Source organism: Natator depressus, chromosome 24 (assembly GCF_965152275.1).
Source record: "Natator depressus isolate rNatDep1 chromosome 24, rNatDep2.hap1, whole genome shotgun sequence".
Taxonomy (NCBI): domain Eukaryota; kingdom Metazoa; phylum Chordata; order Testudines; family Cheloniidae; genus Natator; species Natator depressus.
The window spans coordinates 22,913,650-22,932,774 of NC_134257.1; the positions used below are offsets into that span (position 1 = coordinate 22,913,650).

Genomic DNA, 19,125 nt, shown 5'->3' on the forward strand with positions numbered 1-19,125 from the left:
GGGAGCCAGGACTCCTGGGTTGTATCCCTGGCTCTGGGAGGCAAGTGGGGCCTAGTGGGTTAGAGCAGGGGGGGCTGGGAGGCAGTGTTCCCTCTCATTTTTCCCACCCATGTGCACATGCACAAAACAAAATTCATGTGGTGGGAGTGGGGCCGAGGGGTTTGGAGTGTGGGAGGGGGCTCTGTGGTTGGGCCAGGGATGAGGGTTCAGGGCTGGGGCTCCGGCTGGGAGTGCAGGCTCTGGGGTGGGGCCGGGGATGAGGGGTTTGGGGTGCAGGCTGCCCTGGGGTTATGGCAGGGAGAGAGGATCCTTGGCTGTGGGAGGGGAGTGAGGTCTAGAGGGTTAGAGCTGCGGGGCTGGGAGCCAGGACTCCTGGGTTCTGTGCCCATCATGGGAGAAGGGGTGTTCCAGGGGACAAAGGGATTACATTTACAGGAGGGGTGGCAGGTCCTGGCTCATGGTGCTGCTCCCATGGGGAGGAGGAAATGAAAACATAAACCAGCTCCCAAACCTGTTTTTCTAGGTTGTGAAGGGCCTCAGGTCCTGTTCTGCTGGGTAGCAGGGCCCCAAACTCCCCAGAGCCAGGCTAGTGAGGGGCCCCGGGCACTCTTTGTAGGCGGGCCCCTCACCTCAGGGTGACCTGTCCCTGTGGGAGACTTGGTTGGCTGGGAGGGGGCTGTCTCATTCTGTCCCCGCTTCTGCAAGGCTCGGGAGGCTGATGGTCCGAACCAGTTCATCTTTCCCACCTGGGAGGAACAGCTGCACCCCCCCGACCCCCAGACCCTGCTAGGAGCAGGGCAACCAGCTGCTGGTCACTCGGCAGCCGGGCTGAAAGGAGAGCCCTGTGCCGGGGAGGACTGCGGCTGGGGGCTGGGGCTCAGTGTGGTTTGGGCAGTGTGGCAGCCACGCTTACTTTGAGCATCGGAGGGGTTACCTGGGGGGCCCCACCCAGCCCCTGGCACAGAGCTCGGAACCGTTGTCCCAGTGGCTACCCACCGCTGCCTGGGTCTCCCTCTGCCCCCCACTCCCCATAGTGTGTCAGCAGCAAGTGTGTTGGGGGTTGTTCCTGCTTTGAATGCACACCTGAAGGAGTCAAATGGCTGGGCGGGGCCTGGGAGCCAGGAGTCCTGGGTTCTATCCCAGCTCTGGGAGGGACGTGGGGTCTAGTATGTAGAGCATGGGATGGGGCTGGGAGCCAGGTCAAACCCCAGGTCTGAGAAGGGCGTGGGGTGGGTATGCTGGGAGTCAGGTCCCCCTGCCCTGGTCTCTAACCAGCCTCTCCCCTCCCTTCCCCCAGCCCCAGTGGGCCGCTGCCCCCCACGGTGCAGGTACAGGGCGACCGGCTGCTGGTGCAGTCAGTGGACGTGGCGGTGAACACGACCTTCATCTGCCAGGTCACTAATAGCGTGGGGACGACACGGGTCGAGCAGATCATCCTGGTGCGAGGTGAGTGCGCGGGGGTCCTTTCCTGGTGGCTGAGAATGGGGGGTGTCCCCTCCCCCACCAGGGGGACGGGTGTGTGATCTGGGTCCAGGGTCTGTTCAAAGGGCTGGAGGAGCGCAGGGTGGGGGTGGGAGGCTCATCCGGGGCTGGGGGTGTCTGTGTGCTGGGGGGGCTCCCAGGGGAAGGTGGCGTGATCTCATGCAGGGATATTGGAAGTTCCAGAGGGTGGGGCTCCCAGGAGTGGGGGAGGGGTGTCTGTGTCATCCCCTGGGAGGCGAAGGGGCCTCTCCTGGGGCGAGAGGGGGTCCCTGCAAATGTTGTTGGCGCCTACCCCTCCCCCCCTCCCCCCCCCCGGCCGCTTCATCGCCTCTCCCCAAGGCATTGCTCTGGAGCCTGTGCCCTCTGAGCGAGGGACTGGGGGCAGAGGCCCTGCCTAGCTGGTGGAAGCTGCTCGGGGAATGTGTTACATCTCATTGCCTTTTCTGGGGGTGTGGTGGGCTCTCCCACACCCCTGCCGGAAGCTGCAGGCTCTTCCCCCCCACTCACCCACCTCCCCAGGGGTCCTGCAGCCCGGGAGCTGGGGTAATCTCCCGCAGCTTCAGCTTTTCCTAGTCAATCGGGGTTGGTCTGGTCTCAGGACTCCTGGGTTCTCTCCCTGGTTCTTAGGGGTAGGAGGGGGGGGTCTAGTGGGTTAAGCAGGGGGCTGGGCTGGGCTGGCATCAGGACTCCCGCTGTTACTGCTCTGGTGGTGACTGGGCAGCATTGCGGGGATGGGGATGCCTGTGACTGTCCTGTGCCAATAATTCTCTGCTCTCAGGATCTGCACACAGGTGTGAGGCTCCTGCAGCAGCCAGGCTTTGTAGGCCTTGCAGCATGTGTGAACATTAATATGGGGGTCAAGGGGGGGGGCGGGGTCAGTTAATACCCAAGTGCATTGTGGGAGGGCAGGGCAAACCAGGTGCGTTGTGGGGGAGTGTGTGGGGCATATACCAATAACCGGGTGCATTGTGGGGCAGGCGAGGTGCCGTTAGCCGGATGCATGGCGGGGCAGGCGGCTTGGTGTGTGCCAACTGCCGGGTGCATTGTGGAGAGGGGGACAGGGGGCTTGGTGTGTGCGACTAGCCCGGTGCATTATGGGGGTGAGGCATGTGTCCACAGCCAGGTGCATTGTGCGGCAGGGGGCTTGGTGTGTGCCAACAGCCCGGTGGGGTGGGGGTGGGGCATGTGCCAACAGCCAGATGTGTTGAGGGGGATGGGCATGTGGGGCCCAGGTGCATTGGAGGGGTAGGGCAGGGGGTGAGGCATGTGCCAACAGCTGGGTGCCTTGTTGGAATGGGCGTGCAGGGGCCCAGGTGCATTGTGGGCCCAGGCGGGGTGTGAGTTTTGGGGGCACTGGGCAGAGCGGGGAAGGGAGGGGAGACCCCGTCTCGGCCCCAGGAGGACCCGGCTCTGCATGGAAGCGCGCGTCAGATGACCAAGGGGTCGCCACGACCCCGTCCCTCCCCCCACGGCTCCATCCCCTGAAGCTCGGAGAGTGACCCCCTGCCCCGTCTTTTCTCTACTCCAGAGCACCCCACGAGGCTGCAGAGCAGCGCCGGAGCCGTGGCTGGGGGCCTCGTCGGGGGCATCCTGGCCCTCGCCCTGCTGGGGGCTCTGGTATTCTTCCTGCTCCGCCGGCGCCGTGCCCGCCCCCCTGTCAAGGGTGCCTATGACCCCACCACCCGCGTCTACGGCAATGGGGCACCCCACAACTTCACCTACCGCCCCGACTCGGAGCTGGACCGGCCCCTCAAGGCCGCACCAGGCGAGGGGGCCCCCGGGGAGCGGCCCGGCCCCTATAGCTACCCCGGCCAGCGGCACGAGGAGGAAGAGGAGGAGGAGGAGCGGCTTGACGAGGTGGGGCCCATGTTGCGGCTCAGCGCCCACCCCGGGCACAGCGCTCCGAGCGGCTACGAGGACGACGACATGGAGTCGCAGCATGACGGGTCCATCATCTCCAAGACGGCTGTCTACGTGTGACTGCTCTGCCCTGCCCTGCCCTGCGGGGAAGCCGAGACAATGGGGGGTGAAGCCCTCGCGGGAGTGGACGAGAGACTCTGGGGAGCAGAGATGGATTAACTCAGGGGGCTGTGGAAACTCCTGGGGGCCAAGGATGCTGGACTCCTCACTCGTGATCCCGCCAGCCCCAGGCAGGAGGCGGGTCTCGGCTGCCTGGCCAGGTGGGGGGAGATGCACCCTTGTGTTGGGGGAAAGGCTCCATTGACACCCATGTGGTGGGATGGGGATGCTCTGCTCTGGGTGAACACATGGGGCTGGGGACCCCCAAGTGCTGGGAAGGGGGGCAGGATGGGGAGATGAGCCCCCCTCCCAACAGGAAGGTTCGTGCTGATGCCTCTTTTTTTGTACACTAGAGTAGTTCCCGAGCCAGGCGTCATCCTCGGAGGTCGGGGGGGGGGACGATGGGGGACGGGACTGGGGCTGTGCTGGGGTGCCCCAGCCTGGCTGAAAATGGGGGAACACAGATCCCCCTCCCCCTTTAAAAGATGGCCCACACAGCTCCCTTGATTCAAGATGTGATTTGCCTGATTCTGCCCCACCTGGAATGAGAGCGGGAGAGTCTGTGTGACCCCATCTCACTTTGGGTGGCTTCCCCGAGGTGCACCCTATGTCTGTGACCTGCCCAGCTTTGGGGGTGGATGGCCCTGGGGCGCCCAGTATACTTCTGCCCTAGGGAGCAGTGTTTCTCCCTTGTCTCCTAGCGTTTGTGTGTGACAGTCTGTTTACGCCCCCCCGCCCACGCACTGTTCTCAGCCGCTGGCCCCCCCCCCCTGCTGTGTCTTACGGTGCCAGCTCCTCCGCCCCCTCCGTGTAAATATCCTGGGGCCCCCGAGCTCCCTCAGTGTAAATATCCTGGGGCCCCCGAGCTCCCTAGAGAGGTTATTTTCATAGTGTGTTGGTTGCTATGGCACCGTAACAGTCTGTCTCCATTTTGTGTGTAATAAAGTCTCCTTGGACCCCAGGCCCAGCCCTGTCTCTTCTCATTGCTGGGGGGAAGAAGGGGCTGAAAAGAGTATTGCTGGGGGGGGGGCAGGGCACAGCATGAAGGGCTGCGCAGGTGGCGGGAGGAAGAGTCTGCATTATTGGGAGGGCAGGGGCATGTGCATGAAGTCAGGTCTGTCTGGGAGGGCAGCTGTGTACGGGGTCAAGGAGGGCATGCTGGGGGGGGCATAGCGCCAAGGAGGGCGTGCTGGTGGGAGGGGGGTGCTGTGCCAAGACGGGTCATGCGGCGCCAAGGCAGGTGTGCTCGGGGGGCGTGTGGTGTCAAGGTGGGTGTCCTGGGGGGGTAGGGGACATGATGCCGAGGTGGGTGTGCTGGGGGGGGTGCACGGCGCTAAGGAGGACATGCTGGAGAAGGTGCATGGTGCCGGGGGGGCATGCTGCACCAAGGCGGGCATGCTGGGGGGGGCGCGGAGCACCAAGGAGTGCATGCTGGGGGGATGCGCAGCGCTAAGGAGGGTGTCCTGGGGGCACATACGCAGGGTGTGCGTGGGAGGGAGCCGGCTGGGGGCACACTGGAAGTGCATTGTTAGCAGGGTGAGGGGTGTCTATGGGGCATTGCGCTGGAGGGGTATAGAAGGGGGTGTGTGCGGGGACAGTGAATCGCCAGCTATCTAGAGATGGGCAGAAACGACTTCTGTGGGCAGGAAAAAACCCAAACTTTCCAACCGAAACGGCTGGTGCTTTTCGCTGTGTGGTCACAGAAATTTCCATTTTAATCAACAGAAAACTAAAAATCCCCGGGGGGGGGGCGTGGGAACATCAGACCCGCTGGCTCACGTGCAGTGTCTGAGGCAACAGAAAGCATCAGTTGGACCTGCTCCCCAAACCCAGTCTGCTCTGGGGCGGGTCCAGGTTTGAGTTGGAAAACGTCCATTTTATTAGTAGCTGCCCAGGTTGGTGGCACGCTCGGGGGGTCGCCCGGCTCTGTTGGCGCCGCAGGTTCTGCCGTTTGTCTCGCGCCCAGTTGCGCCTTCCTAGATTCCAGGCTGGGCGGGAGCCCATCTGACGGGGGAAGGGTCAGCCTGGAGGGCTGGGGGCCCATTGCCCCGGGCTGGGGACTGGGGAGGCCTGTGAGTGTCGCTGCAGGTGTCTGCGGTTTCGGGCCCTTGTCACCACAAGCAGCATCCGCTCAGGTGTGAAATGTGGTGTATGTTCGTGCACAGGCCACGTTGAGAGGAGCTGGGGCCAGATGTCGGGGTGGGGGAACTGGGAAACCAGTAAGGGGGCCCCAGACTGACTTGCTCTCCTGGGTTCTGTATTGGGGCTCCTCCCCCCACTCCTCCCTGCGAGGGTCCCTCCCTGATTCTCTGCTGCTCCTCTCCCCAGAATTCCCCCCCTTTCCCCTGTGCCACCCACCTCCCCCACTGCTGGGATCCCCCTAATTCTCTGCCAGTGCCGCCTGCCCAGGTTGGAGGCGCTGGGGAGACCCGGGCTCTGTGATCTGTTGTGGGACTTGTCTCCCCCGTGCTGCTCTGGCATGGCTTTGCAGGCCTGGGGCAGCCCCCCTCCAGCCCCCATGCCCCTTGGGAGCTTGTGGTGTCAGTTCAGCAGTCCTGCGGTTGGTTTTTGGCCGACCTGGCCCTGACCCGGCAGCTCCCAGCTTTGAAGTGCTCGCAGCTGTTCCACGCTTGCTGGGACTGGGCAGTAGCGCTGGGAAGGCCTGGGACCCACCCCCCAGCCTGGCTGCCATCTCCCCAGCCCAGGGTCGGATCCACTGCCTTTTAGCTGAGGCTTGGTATCTAGCAGTTGCCAGGTGAGGGCCCATCTAGCCCAGCATCCTGTCTCCCATCCGGTGCTGTGTGTCAGAGGGGAGGTGAGAGAGCCCTGCAAGGTGATGATTGGCCACTCCCCCCACCCCTCAGGCAGGTCTCATCCTGACCCTCTTAGAGATCGGTGTCATACCCGCACTGGGGTGCACGACTTGCCAGCAGTTGCTGGTGTTCTTTCCCTGGGTGACTCCCCATGTCCGGTAGCACTGGGTTCCAGTGGCTCCCTTGCCTTGCGGGGGGAGTTGCTTCCTCTCATCCGTTGGGAACCTGCTGCCTGATGATCTTGCTGAGCGTCCCCTTGGGTAAGCGAGGGGTTGGGGGGTGCCCAGACAGGGACCCCATCCCCAGCAGGAGCCTCAGTCTTGCTGAATCACGGCAGGGGGTTGGGGCACCCGTTTCTTGCCCTGCTGCAGCCCCAAGTATAGCATGGGGCGGGGGTCTGAGGGCAGCTTTTGTAGGCCGCTAAAGACCAATTAACTGAATCCCTCCCAACTGCCCAGCACGGGGGTGGGGGGCCTGCTCTGGCCAAGGACACCTGGGTGAGCCCCCCCACATATGCATGTGCCCTTTTAGGGACCACTGCAGAGCAGCCAGAGCTCTCCACAGCTGGAGCCAGGGCTGGCGCGGGGCAGGCAGCAGGGATGTTGGTGCTGGGGGAGATGATGCCATTGCCCCCCCGGGCACCCCAGACACTGCAGGATCTGCCGCATGGGAAACCCCTGTGCTGGGGGGCTGGATACACGGTGACCCCTCGCGTGTTGTTGTCCGCCCCCCCGGAGCCTGTTCCACATGGGTTTTGACGTTGCCAAGGGCTGGGAGCTGAAGCAGCAGTACTGGGGCTATTCCCCTTTTACACAAGTGCAGCTCCCCCATGTCCCCCCATCCTCCCCGCAGGGGACTGGCCCTGGCTTCCTTTGCAGCCGCTGAGCTGAGGATGAAGCTGCCTGAGTTAAAAATAGCATCTGCCTCTCTCCCAGCCCTGGGCTGGGCTCTAGGTTTGGGAGGATGGGCTGGTCACACCCTGGGGGGTGGGTGCAGGCTGGGTGAGGGCATGCCAGGCAGGGTGCAGGGATGGGGTGTATGCCAGGTAGGGGACTTCTGTGAGGGATGAGGTCATGCCAACAGGAGGGATGCTTGCTAGGCAGAGGGTCTCTCTGGGGTTGGTGAGGTGCATGCTAGGCAGAGGGTCTCTGTGGGGTTGGTGGTGTGCATGGTAGGCAGGGGGTCTCGGTGGGGTGCATGGTAGGCAGGGGGTCTGTGGGGTTGGGGGTTCATGGTAGGCAGCGGTTGCTGTAGGGCGGAGAGGATGCCAGTCGGATGCCGGGACTGTGCTCAGCTCCATTCCTGCGGCTCTCTGCAGCGCAAGGGGAATCCCTTGGGGTGAAGGCAGAAGTGAAAGGGCAAGTCCTCAAGCACCGGTGCGTGACGCCATCCCCCAAACTCTCCCACCCCCGTCTCTGCCCGTTCCTGGAAGTCCTGTGATTTCCTCTCTGCAGCTCGCCTGAGCTGCGGGCATAGTTCTAAGTGGCTGTGTGGTGTATAAATAGCCCGTGTTTATTCCTGGCAGGGAAGTGGGGCTGCAGGGAGAAGCAGGGATTTTCCCAGGGATCGATGGCAAGGGGTTGCTGGGAGGATGCCTGGAGGTTAGAGACACGTGTAGCCCGTCTGTGTTTGTGCAGCGCCTGGCGCGGGGGGCTCCTGCTCTGTGACCTCTCTCTAGCGTCTGTCTGAGCCTGTAGAGGTCACACTCCATGTCGTGTAACTTTTCTCCCAAAAAGCCGCAGGCTAGAACTTCCCTTTTGTAAAATGCACAAGCCGAGCCCCTCCCATCCCATCAGCCTGTGACTCCGGGAGCTGGGGGGCTATGGGACTTCCCCCCGCCTCGGCCCATCTCTCCGAGGGGCTGTGGAGTTAGCAGGGAGCTGTTGGATTCTGCAGCCGCCTGTAGCAATTGCTCAGCTGCTGAAGGATCAGCAGATGGTTCAATAATGTGTGGACCCTTTGGGATCCACCTCTAGCAAACCGCGGGGGGGCTGACCAGGAGCGAGTTCCTGTCGAGCTTTGAGGCTCTTCCCCAGTGTCTGTGAATGCTGAGTCACACAGAACAGGGTTGTTTTTCTGTTTATGCAAAGGGAGAAACACTAAGCCAAAGCCCTGCGTCCTATTTCAGTTTCATCCAAACATTTCTAGGGGAAACACCATTTCCCCCCCTCGCACCCGGACTGTTTCCTGCCAAGAGAGGGGACGGTGGGAGGGTTTTTCACCTGTGGTGTCAGCCGGGGATCTCAATGCACTTTGCTATACTGCGCCCCCCTGCAGGGGCTGTCACCATACAGAGCGCAAGCCTCCAGCTCGGAGACTCGCCACTGCAGGGGCTTTGCCCCATGGGCCCACCCTATGGGACATACCCTCCTAGGCACATGAAGGCTGGGGAGAGCAGGGGATGGAACTCAAGGCTCCTGAGTCCTAGGCAAGGGCCTAGCCATTGGATCTGCCTTCCCTTTGGGAGGGGGTCACTAGCCTGGCATCCTATCACCCTCCCTGCCTAGCGCCTGTGGCCGCTGGTAATGTGCCCCTCAGGGAAGTGTCACCTGAGCCCCCAGTCTCAGGGCCTGCGAGCTGTGGGACTCAGGTTCTCAAAGTTGGGGGTCTCAGTTGGGGGAGTCTTGGGGCCCCACAGCCCAGGAGGGGTCTGGGGGTTCACAGCTGGGGGGTCGCAGCTGGGAGGGGTCTCTGGGCCCCCGAGCCTGGGAGATAGGAAGGGGGGTTCACAGCTGGGGGGTCTTGGGGCCCCAGAGCCCGGGGGGGAGCTGGGGGACCAGGGGTTCACAGTTGGGGGGTGTCTGCTGGAGTTCACAGCTGGGTGTCTCAGGGCCCCAGAACCTGGGGGGAGCTGGGGAGCTGGAGGACTAGGGGTTCACAGCTGGGGGAGTCTCAGAGCCACGGAGGGAGATGGGGAGTGGAAGGATGGGGGGGGTTCACAGCTGGGGAGTCTCAGGGCCCCACAGCCTGGGAAGGAGCTGGGGAGGCCAAGGGTCTGGGCTGTGGGGTCCCAGGCCCATGGCACCTGTGGGGGCAGGAGGTGAGAGGCGGATGAGAGCTGGGCACACCCCAAGGCTGAAGGTGAAACTGGAGCCCATGGGGGACACACACTGATGCTTGGGGGGAAGAGCCAGTGCTTGTCTGCAGGCAGGCCGGGGGTGGTGCGAGAAGGGGGGCCGTGGGGGGATGGGAGCTATGCGGGGACTGCAGGCGCCGGGGCTGGCTGCAGGCGCAGTGGAGGAGTCGGACTTTGTTCCCACGGGCCAGGCAGCGTGATAAGATAAGGGGACTGCTGCATTCCCAGCCCTGGAGATGGGAGGAGGTGATGGGGGGGCCCTGTGTGAGTGTTTCAGTGCTTTGGTATTTCATCTCCTGCACACAGTGAAACTTGGCTCTGACTTCCCCCCACATCAGTGGCGGGGGAGGGGGAACCCTGAGACAGCCCCTCCCCCTGTGAGAGCTGATGGGTTTCGGATCCCATGAGGCACCTGCTGCCATCCCAGCACAGGCCCCAAAGGCTGTACTGCTGCCTTCCCCCCAGTGTCTCAGCAGAGACCTGGCTGTACCCTCAGCAGTGGGGGGCTAGTGGTTAGAGCCGAGGAGGGGGCTGCGAGCCAGGACCTCCTGGGTTCTATCCTGGCTCTGGGAGGGGAGAGGTGCTGAGCATCTGCCCTGTGAAAAACAAGGCTCCCTTTTCAGGAGTGTTGAGGTGGGTGCCCAAAATTACCAGGCACTTTTGGAAATCTCGGCCACTATCTGTAACATGAAAAGGAGGACTTGTGGCACCTTAGAGACTAACAAATTTATTTGAGCATAAGCTTTGCGTGCATCCGATGAAGTGAGCTGTAGCTCACGAAAGCTCATGCTCAAATAAATTTTAGTCTCTAAGGTGCCACAAGTCCTCCTGTTCTTTTTGCGGATACAGACTAACGCAGCTGCTACTCTGAAACCTGTCTGTAACATGTGGAGAGTGTTGTTCTTACTGACGTGTGTTGCGGGAGGCTCAAGTGTGGGGGCCTCACGTGGTGCCAGGCACTGCACAGACCCCAGCTGAGACGGGGGCTCTGTCAGGCTGGGTACTGAATTGCTCCCGGTCTAAGTAGGGAAGACAGCCAGAGCTCGAGCTCTTATCCCCGTTTCCCAGCTGAGAACTGGCTCCAGAGAGAGGCGGGGACTGGCCCAAGGTTAGCCGGGGAGTCAGCGACAGCTGGGAACAGCACCCAGGAGTCCTGAGACCCAGCCCTGTTGCTTACGCTCTACCTCCTCTCCCCGGCATAGGAGGAGACTCCACTGACGCAAACCGGCAGAGTTACAGTTACAAGTGCATGTTAAACCCTCTGCTTTGGGCCATGGGCCAGCTCTCACCTGGTGAGAATTAGGAGGGGCTTTCCCCATGGCCAGGGACCCCCCATAACTGCAGGGTTTCCGGGGCAGCCAGGGATATGTCTCGCTAAGGGAGCCTGACGCCAGGTTGCTGGATGGGGAGAGGCCAGGCCCAGACCAGCCTGTCCCTGCTGGTGCTGAGATCTCTGGCTCCATGGGGGTTTCTGCAACACGGCAACTTGAAAGCCCCCAGCCCCCACCCCCAAGCTAAAATGAAATGGCCTGGCAGCATTCCCAGTTGCTTGTGCATAATGCATGGGGCTGTGTGTAATTCTGGGCTCTCCCCGGAGAGCAGGGGGAAGGGAGAGTTTGCAGGCTGGATGCACTGGCTGGCAGAGAAGGGAGAGCGAGCTCCTCACACACCTGCAAGTACAGTGTGGCTTTCTGGGGAGGTGGGAGGTGACGCTCACATCTATAGGGCAGGACCAATGCTCCATCTCGAGAACCGGGAGGTGGGAGCTTTTCTGCACCCCCTCAAGCCTTGTGCTCAGGAACAGAACCCAGGAGTCGTGGCTCCCAGCCAATGTTCCCTCTAATTTTTGACAGGCAGTGAGGGCAAAAAATTTCTTCTGTGCAAATTTTTGTGCGCCCAGTGTTTCGCCATGTGCATGGGGTTCAGGATTTGTGGGCGCGCACACATGCACAGAGCTTAGAGGGAACAGTGCTCCCAGCCCCCCTCCCGCTGCTCTAACCCACTAGACCCCACTCCCTTCTCAGAGCTGGTAATGGGACCCAGGAGTTCTGCACCCCCCCCACGCCCCGCTCCCCAGAGCCATGGGTAGAACCGTGTTTCCCAGCCTGCTCACTCTCATGCAATGAACCCTCCCCCTCCCCCCGCAGCCACACTCAGTGTAGCGTGGGAGTGGAGGGAGGGTGGGGACCAGAGCCAGGCTGGCTGGGGTCAGCTCCTTTGGTGGGGTCCCAGCTGGTCCAGGACCTGGTGCTGGGCCCACAAACTTGCTGCCCCCTGGATAGCTCAGCCTGGCAGCGCCACCTGGTGGGCTCCTGAGGGCTGGGCCAGAGTGAGCAGCTGGGACCCCAGGGGGTCTGGGGGGTGCCTGGCCCAATCCCAATAGGGCAAAAGGGGAACGGGTCAGGGGTTAGGGCTGGGGGAGGGACAGGGGCTGGCCTGAGGGATGGATTAGAGTGAGGGGTAAAGGTTAGATTTCAGTGGAGGGATAGGGGGACTGGAGGGTGGGTGAGGTTGGGGCGGGGGCAGGTCTGTGATGCTGGGGCTATGGAGGGGATGCAGATCCTGAGGATGGTTCCTCTGTGCCCACAGGACGTCCTGGGGGGCCATATAGAGGCCAGGGGGGTGACAGCCCTTCCCCTGTGGCACTGCCCCTCATCCATTCACGCCCCTTCTTCCTCTCTTTCCTAGCCCAGCCCAACATGGATGGCGCGGGCAGCACAGGGGGCATCATTGGTGGCATCATTGCTGCCATCGTGGCCGTGGCCGTGGTGGCCACTGGGGTCCTGATTTTCCGCCAGCAGCAGAAGAATCGCACAGAGCAGGACAACGACGAGTGAGCGACTCGGAGAATAGCGTGGTGCCCAGGGGCGCAGGGATCGGGGAACAGTGCGGTGCCTGGGGGTGCAGGGGTCGGGGTTTGGAGAAAAGCGCGGTGCCCAGGGGCGCAGAGATCGGGGAAGAGTGCGGTGCCTGGGGGCGCAGGGGTCAGGGTTCAAGGAACAGGGCAGTGTCTGGGGGCACAAGGGTTGGGAAACAGGGCGGTGTCTGGGGGTGCAGGGGTCGGGGTTTGTGGAACAGGGCAGTGTCTGGGAGTTCAGGGGTTGGGATTCGGGGAACAGGGTGGAGCCTGGGGGTGGAGGGGTCATGGTTTGGGGAACAGGGCAGTGTCTGGGAGTTCAGGGGTTGGGGTTCGGGGAACAGGGTGGAGCCTGGGGGCGCAGGGGTCAGGGTTCGTGGAACAGGGTGGAGCCTGGGGGTGGAGGGGTCATGGTTTGGGGAACAGGGCAGTGTCTGGGGGTAGAGGGGTCAGGGTTCGTGGAACAGGGCAGTGCCTGGGGGCGCAGAGGTCGGGAAAAAAGGTGGTTTCTGGGGGAACAGAGGTTGAGGTTCGGGGAACAGGGCGGTGTCTGGGGGCACAGGGGTCGGGGTTTGGGAAAAAGGGTGGAGCTGGGGGCGCAGAGGTCGGGGTTTGGGGAACAGGGCGGTGCCTAGGGGCTCAGGGTTCGGGGAACAGGGAAACAGGGTGGTGCATGGGGGTGCAGGATTTGGGGAAGAGGGTGGTGTCTGGGGCGCAGGGGTCAAGGTTCAGGGAACAGGGCAGTACCAGGGGGCACAGGGGTTGGGGTTTGTGGAACAGGGCACTGTATGGGTCGTAGGCGTCGGGATGTGGGCGTTCAGGGAACAGAGTAGTGTCTGGGGGCACAGGGTTTGGGGAATAGGGCAATGTGGGGACCCATGGGTCAGTGTTCGGGGAACAGGGCAGGGTCTGGGGTGCAGGGGTTGGGGTTCAGGGAACAGGGCAGTGTCTGGATGCGCAAGAGTCAGCATTCGGGGAACACGGCAGTGTCTGGGGGGGAACAGGGCAGAGTTTGGGAGTTCAGGGGTCAGGTTTGGAGAACAGGGCGGTGTCTGGGCGTACAGGGGTCAGGTTTTCGGAAACGGTGGTTCCTGGGGGTCCAGGGGTAGGGGTTTGGGGAACAGGGCAGTGTCTGGGGGTAGAGGGGTTGGCATTCATGGAACAGGACAGTGTTTGGGGGTGCAGGGGTCAGGGAACAGGGCAGTACCTGGAGCGCAGGGGTCAGGGTTTGGGGGGTCAGGGAACAGGGCGGTGTCTGGGAGCACAGGGGTCAGGGTTCGGGGAACAGAGCGGTGTCTGGGTGTGCAGGGGTCGGGGTTTGGGCAGGAAGATCAGGGGAGGGGGCTCGGAGAGCATCCAAGAATCAGAGCTTGGGGGATGGAATCTGGGGGTCAGAGGTATGGAGGGGGTTTGGGGGTTCTGAGGGGTGGAGGAGGTGGAAGTGAGGAAGGGGAGGGGGTCAGTGTGTGGGAAGGGTGATGAGGGTCTGGAAGACGATTTGGGTAGGGGGTCAGGGACATGCTTTCTCCTCCTTGCCCCCACCCACAATAACCTCTCTGCCTCCAACTCCCCTGCCCCCTAGCCTGGATGGGCCCCCAGCATACAAGCCGCCCCCTCCCCAGAAGAAGATTGAGGACCCTGAGCTGGTAGGTGCCACATCTCTGCTACCTCCAGGGGGCAGGGGGGATGTATCTAGCGGGGAGCAAGGAGCCAGGACTCCTGGGTTCTCTCCCTGGCTCAGATGAGCAGCTCAGCACATTGCTGGCTCTGGCCGGGGTCATAAAATCATAGAATCATAGAATATCAGGTTTGGAAGGGACCTCAGGTGGTCATCTAGCCCAACCCCCTGCTCAAAGCAGGACCAATCCCCAACTAAATCATCCCAGCCAGGGCTTTGTCAAGCCTGACCTTAAAAATATCTAAGGAAGGAGATTCCACCACCTCCCTAGGTAACGCATTCCAGCGTTTCACCACCCTCCTAGTGAAAAAGTTTTTCCTAATATCCAACCTAGACCTCCACCACTGCAACTTGAGACCATTACTCCTTGTTCTGTCATCTGCTACCACTGAGAACAGTCTAGAGCCATCCTCTTTGGAACCCCCTTTCATGTAGTTGAAAGCAGCTATCAAATCCCCCCTCATTCTTCTCTTCCGTAGACTAAACATCCCCAGTTCCCTCAGCCTCTCCTCCTAAGTCATGTGTTCTAGTCCCCTAATCATTTTTGTTGCCCTTTGCTGGACTCTTTCCAATTTCTCCACATCCTTCTTGTAGTGTGGGGCCCAAAACTGGACACAGTACTCCAGATGAGGCCTCACCAATGTCAAATAGAGGGGAACGATCATGTCCCTCGATCTGCTGGCAATGCCCCTACTTATACATCCCAAAATGCCATTGGCCTTCTTGGCAACAAGGGCACACTGTTGACTCATATCCAGCTTCTCGTCCACTGTAACGCCTAGGTCCTTTTCTGCAGAACTGCTGCTGAGCCATTCGGTCCCTAGTCTGTAGCGGTGCATGGGATTCTTCCGTCCTAAGTGCAGGACTCTGCACTTGTCCTTGTTGAACCTCATCAGATTTCTTTTGCCCCAATCCTCTAATTTGTCTAGGGCCCTCTGTGTCCTATCCCTACCCTCCAGCGTATCTACCTCTCCTCCCAGTTTAGTGACATCTGCAAACTTGCTGAGGGTGCAATCCACACCATCCTCTAGATCATTAATGAAGATATTGAACAAAACCGGCCCAAGGACCGACCCTTGGGGCACTCCACTTGATACCGGCTGCCAACTAGACATGGAGCCATTGATCACTACCCGTTGAACCCGACAATCTAGCCAGCTTTCTATCCACTTCATAGTCCATTCATCCAGCCCATACTTCTTTAACTTGCTGGCAAGAATACTGTGGGAGACCGTGTCAAAAGCTTTGCTAAAGTCAAGGAACTGTGCCACTGCTTTCCCCTCATCCACAGAGCCAGTTATCTCGTCACAGAAGGCAATTAGATTAGTCAGGCATGACTTGCCCTTGGTGAATCCATGCTGACTGTTCCTGATCACTTTCCGCTCCTCTAAGTGCTTCAGAATTGATTCCTTGAGGACCTGCTCCATGTTTTTTCCAGGGACTGAGGTGAGGCTGACTGGTCTGTAGTTCCCAGGATCCTCCTTCTTCCCTTTTTTAAAGATGGGCACTACATTAGCCTTTTTCCAGTCGTCCGGGACTTCCCCCGATTGCCATGAGTTTTCAAAGATAATGGCCAATGGCTCTGCAATCACATCCGCCAGCTCCTTTAGCACTCTCGGATGCAGTGCATCCGGCCCATGGACTTGTGCTCGTCCAGCTTTTCTAAATAGTCCCGAACCACTTCTTTCTCCATAGAGGGCTGGTCACCTCCTCCCCATGCTGTGCTGCCCAGTGCAGTAGTCTGGGAGCTGACTTTGTTCGTGAAGACAGAGGCAAAAAAAGCACTGAGTACATTAGCTTTTTCCATATCCTCTGTCACTAGGTTGTCTCCCTCATTCAGTAAGAGGCCCACACTTTCCTTGACTTTCTTCTTGTTGCCAACATACCTGAAGAAACCCATCTGGTTACTCTTAACATCTCTTGCTAGCTGCAACTCCAGGTGTGATTTGGCCTTCCTGATTTCACTCCTGCAAGCCCGAGCAATATTTTTATACTCTTCCCTGGTCATTTGTCCAATCTTCCACTTCTTGTAAGCTTCTTTTTTGTGTTTAAGATCAGCAAGGATTTCACTGGTTTCAGAGTAACAGCCGTGTTAGTCTGTATTCGCAAAAAGAAAAGGAGTACTTGTGGCACCTTAGAGACTAACCAATTTGAGCATAAGCTTTCGTGAGCTACAGCTCACTTCATCGGATGCATACTGTGGAAAGTGTAGAAGATCTTTTTATATACACACAAAGCATGAAAAAATACCTCCTCCCACCCCACTCTCCTGCTGCTAATAGCTTATCTAAAGTGACCACTCTCCTTACAATGTGTATGATAATCAAGGTGGGCCATTTCACTGTTAAGCCAAGCTGGTCACCTGTCATATTTACTATTCTTTCTACACATCGGGATGGTTTGTTCCTGTAACCTCAATAAGGATTCTTTAAAATACAGCCAGCTCTCCTGGACTCCTTTCCCACTCATGTTATTCTCCCAGGGGATCCTGCCCATCAGTTCCCGGAGGGAGTCAAAGTCTGCTTTTCTGAAGTCCAGGGTCCGTATTCTGCTGCTCTCCTTTCTTCACTTTGTCAGGATCCTGAACTCAACCATCTCATGGTCACTGCTTCCCAGGTTCCCATCCACTTTAGTTTCCCCTACTAATTCTTCCCGGTTTGTGAGCAGCAGGTCAAGAAGAGCTCTGCCCCTAGTTGGTTCCTCCGGCACTTGCACCAGGAAATTGTCCCCTACACTTTCAAAAAACTTCCTGGATTGTCTGTGCACCACTGTATTGCTCTCCCAGCAGATATCAGGGTGATTGAAGTCTCCCATGAGAACCAGGGCCTGCGATCTAGTAACTTCCGTGAGTTGCCAGAAGAAAGCCTCGTCCACCTCATCCCCCTGGTCCGGTGGTCTATAGCAGACTCCCACCACCACTTCACCCTTGTTGCTCACACTTCTAAACTTAATCCAGAGACTCTCAGGTTTTTCTGCAGTTTCATACTTGAGCTCTGAGCAGTCATACTGCTTCCTTACATACAGTGCAACTCCCCCACCTTTTCTGCCCTGCCTGTCCTTCCTGAACAGTTTATATCCATCCATGACAGTACTCCAGTCATGTGAGTTATCCCACCAAGTCCCTGTTATTCCAATCACATCATAATTCCTTGACTGTGCCAGGACTTCCAGTTCTCCCTGCTTGTTTCCCAGGCTTCTTGCATTTGTGTAAAGGCACTTGAGATAACTCGCTGATCGTCCCTCTTTCTCAGTATGAGGCAGGAGCCCTGCCCTCTCGCGCGCTCCTGCTCGTGCTTCCTCCCGGTATCCCACTTCCCCACTTACCTCAGGGCTTACGTCTCCTTCCCCCGGTGAACCTAGTTTAAAGCCCTCCTCACTAGGTTAGCCAGCCTGCTTGTAAAGATCCTCTTCCCTCTCATGTGTCTGGTTCGTTCCAGGTCTCTAATCCCCCCGAGGTTGAGGTTGAGAATATCCCACTGAAAGCTGCCTACTTTGAGCCCAGCATTGCAGTGGATCCCACAGAGCCGGTAATTACTCGGGGGATGGAGGGGATGCGAGGGGGCAGGGTCTTGGGCAGGGGGATCAGGTGCCCAATCCTCTCAACTAGGATTATCCCTGATAAGAACATCCAGGACGGATCAGAAACTCCTCTGGGAACCTCTGCCCCAGGTCTACCCAAAACACCCCTCTCCCCTTTGAGAGCTGAGGACATAACCCAGGAGTTCTGGCTCCCAGCCCCCACTGCTCTAACCCACCAGACCCCACTCCCTCCCAGCGCTGGGGTAGAACTCAGGAGTCCTGACTCCTAGACACCCCCCACCGCTGCTCTAACCACAAGACTCCACTCTCCTCCAAGAGTCAGGGATAGAATCCCAGAGTCCTAGCTCCCAGGCCCTCTACTTTAACCCACTAGACCCCACTCCTGTCCCACAGCTAGGCACAGAACCCAGGAGTCCTGGCTCCCAGCCCTCACTGCTCTAACCCACTAGTCCATCTGTCTTTCTGTGAGCACAGAGGATCCCCTAGGGGTCGGTGACCTTGCTGCCCACCCCATCTGTCCATCCATCTCCTTGCAGGACCTACCACGGTACCACGAGCTGCCTACGTTGGAGGACAAGGAGCCAGCAACGATGGGGCCCAGCCTGGAGGACGAATACCTGGACCAGATCAACCCAATCTATGACGCCCTGTCCTTCGCCTCAGGGGAGGGTGTCCCCGAGCAGGGCTTCATTATGTCCCGGGCCTTGTACGTCTGACAGCTTGGCACAGATGGACTCGTGTCTCCCTGGATAGACAGACAGCTCCCTTCCCCACTCCCTGCAGCTCCCCCGGCCCTGTACATGAGACCCCAACCGAGGTGCTCCCTGGGGTTTTGGGGAAGTTCTCTGGCCTGTTATATGGGACATCAGGCTAGATGATCCCAATGGGCCCTTCTGGCCTTGAAATCTATTAGTCCCCACCCCCACCACTCCCTGGGATCCCCCAGCTCAGACAGACACATGGCTCCCTTCCCCACCCCCACAGCTCCCTGGGATCCCCAGTCTCGGACAGACACATGACTCTCCGGACAGGTGTACAGCTCCTTGCCCCACCCCTACTGCTCCCTGAGCCCTGTATGTCTGAGATTACCCCCACCCAGACGGACACAGGGGGCCCCCCTTGACTTTCTAGGCAGACACCTGGCTCTGCCCATGGCTCCCTGGACTGACACTGGTGCCTGGCTCACAACCCCAACTGGGCTCCTGTCCTGTCTGCTCCCAGTGGGGTCAGTGAGGCTGCAGCCCTCAGCAGGTCTGGGGGGGTCTGGCTTGAGGGGGGGGAGCAGGGTGTTGGGGCCTGGAGGCCTCAGTGCTAGAAGTCTGGATTTCCCAAAGGTCAGAACTCATCCTCCCCGTCTCCATGCCAGGGGAACAGTCTCTCCTTGCCTTCTGTCGGAGTCATGACGGGGCGGGAGGCAGCATCTTCCCCTGGCCGGGCATGAGGGTGACTTTAGTTACTGTAGGAGCAGCTCCCTGCTGCTGCCGCTAGCGGGTGGGGTTGTGTGAGTGGGGATGGGTGAGAGGCTGGGGGAATAGGGAGTGCTCCCTTTGTCGCTGTGGGGCTGGTTCCTTGTCCACACACCGGTGGGTCAGCCCATTCACTGCTGCAAGGAGCTGCCCTATTGCAAGGAGCAAGTGTGGGGAGGGTGCAACCCCAGCCT

At 59.8% G+C, this 19,125-nt stretch overlaps 1 protein-coding gene across 3 annotated transcripts in view; it reads left to right on the top strand.

Moving 5' to 3' along the window:
• The window catches only part of NECTIN2 (nectin cell adhesion molecule 2), a 37,600-nt gene extending 18,937 nt beyond the window's left edge, over positions 1-18,663 (top strand). Inside the window, exons 5-9 of one of the 3 annotated variants that reach the window (XM_074938470.1) lie at positions 1,298-1,446; positions 12,079-12,223; positions 13,830-13,893; positions 17,363-17,452; positions 18,002-18,663. In XM_074938470.1, coding sequence (XP_074794571.1) covers positions 1,298-1,446; positions 12,079-12,223; positions 13,830-13,893; positions 17,363-17,452; positions 18,002-18,181 — 628 coding nt within the window. In that variant the 3' untranslated portion in view covers positions 18,182-18,663. Of the gene's footprint in view, positions 1-1,297; positions 1,447-3,010; positions 4,262-12,078; positions 12,224-13,829; positions 13,894-17,362; positions 17,453-18,001 lie in introns of those variants that run through there. The other 2 variants (XM_074938472.1, XM_074938471.1) reach the window with 2 other exon arrangements.
• The last annotated feature ends 462 nt before the right edge of the window (positions 18,664-19,125 follow it).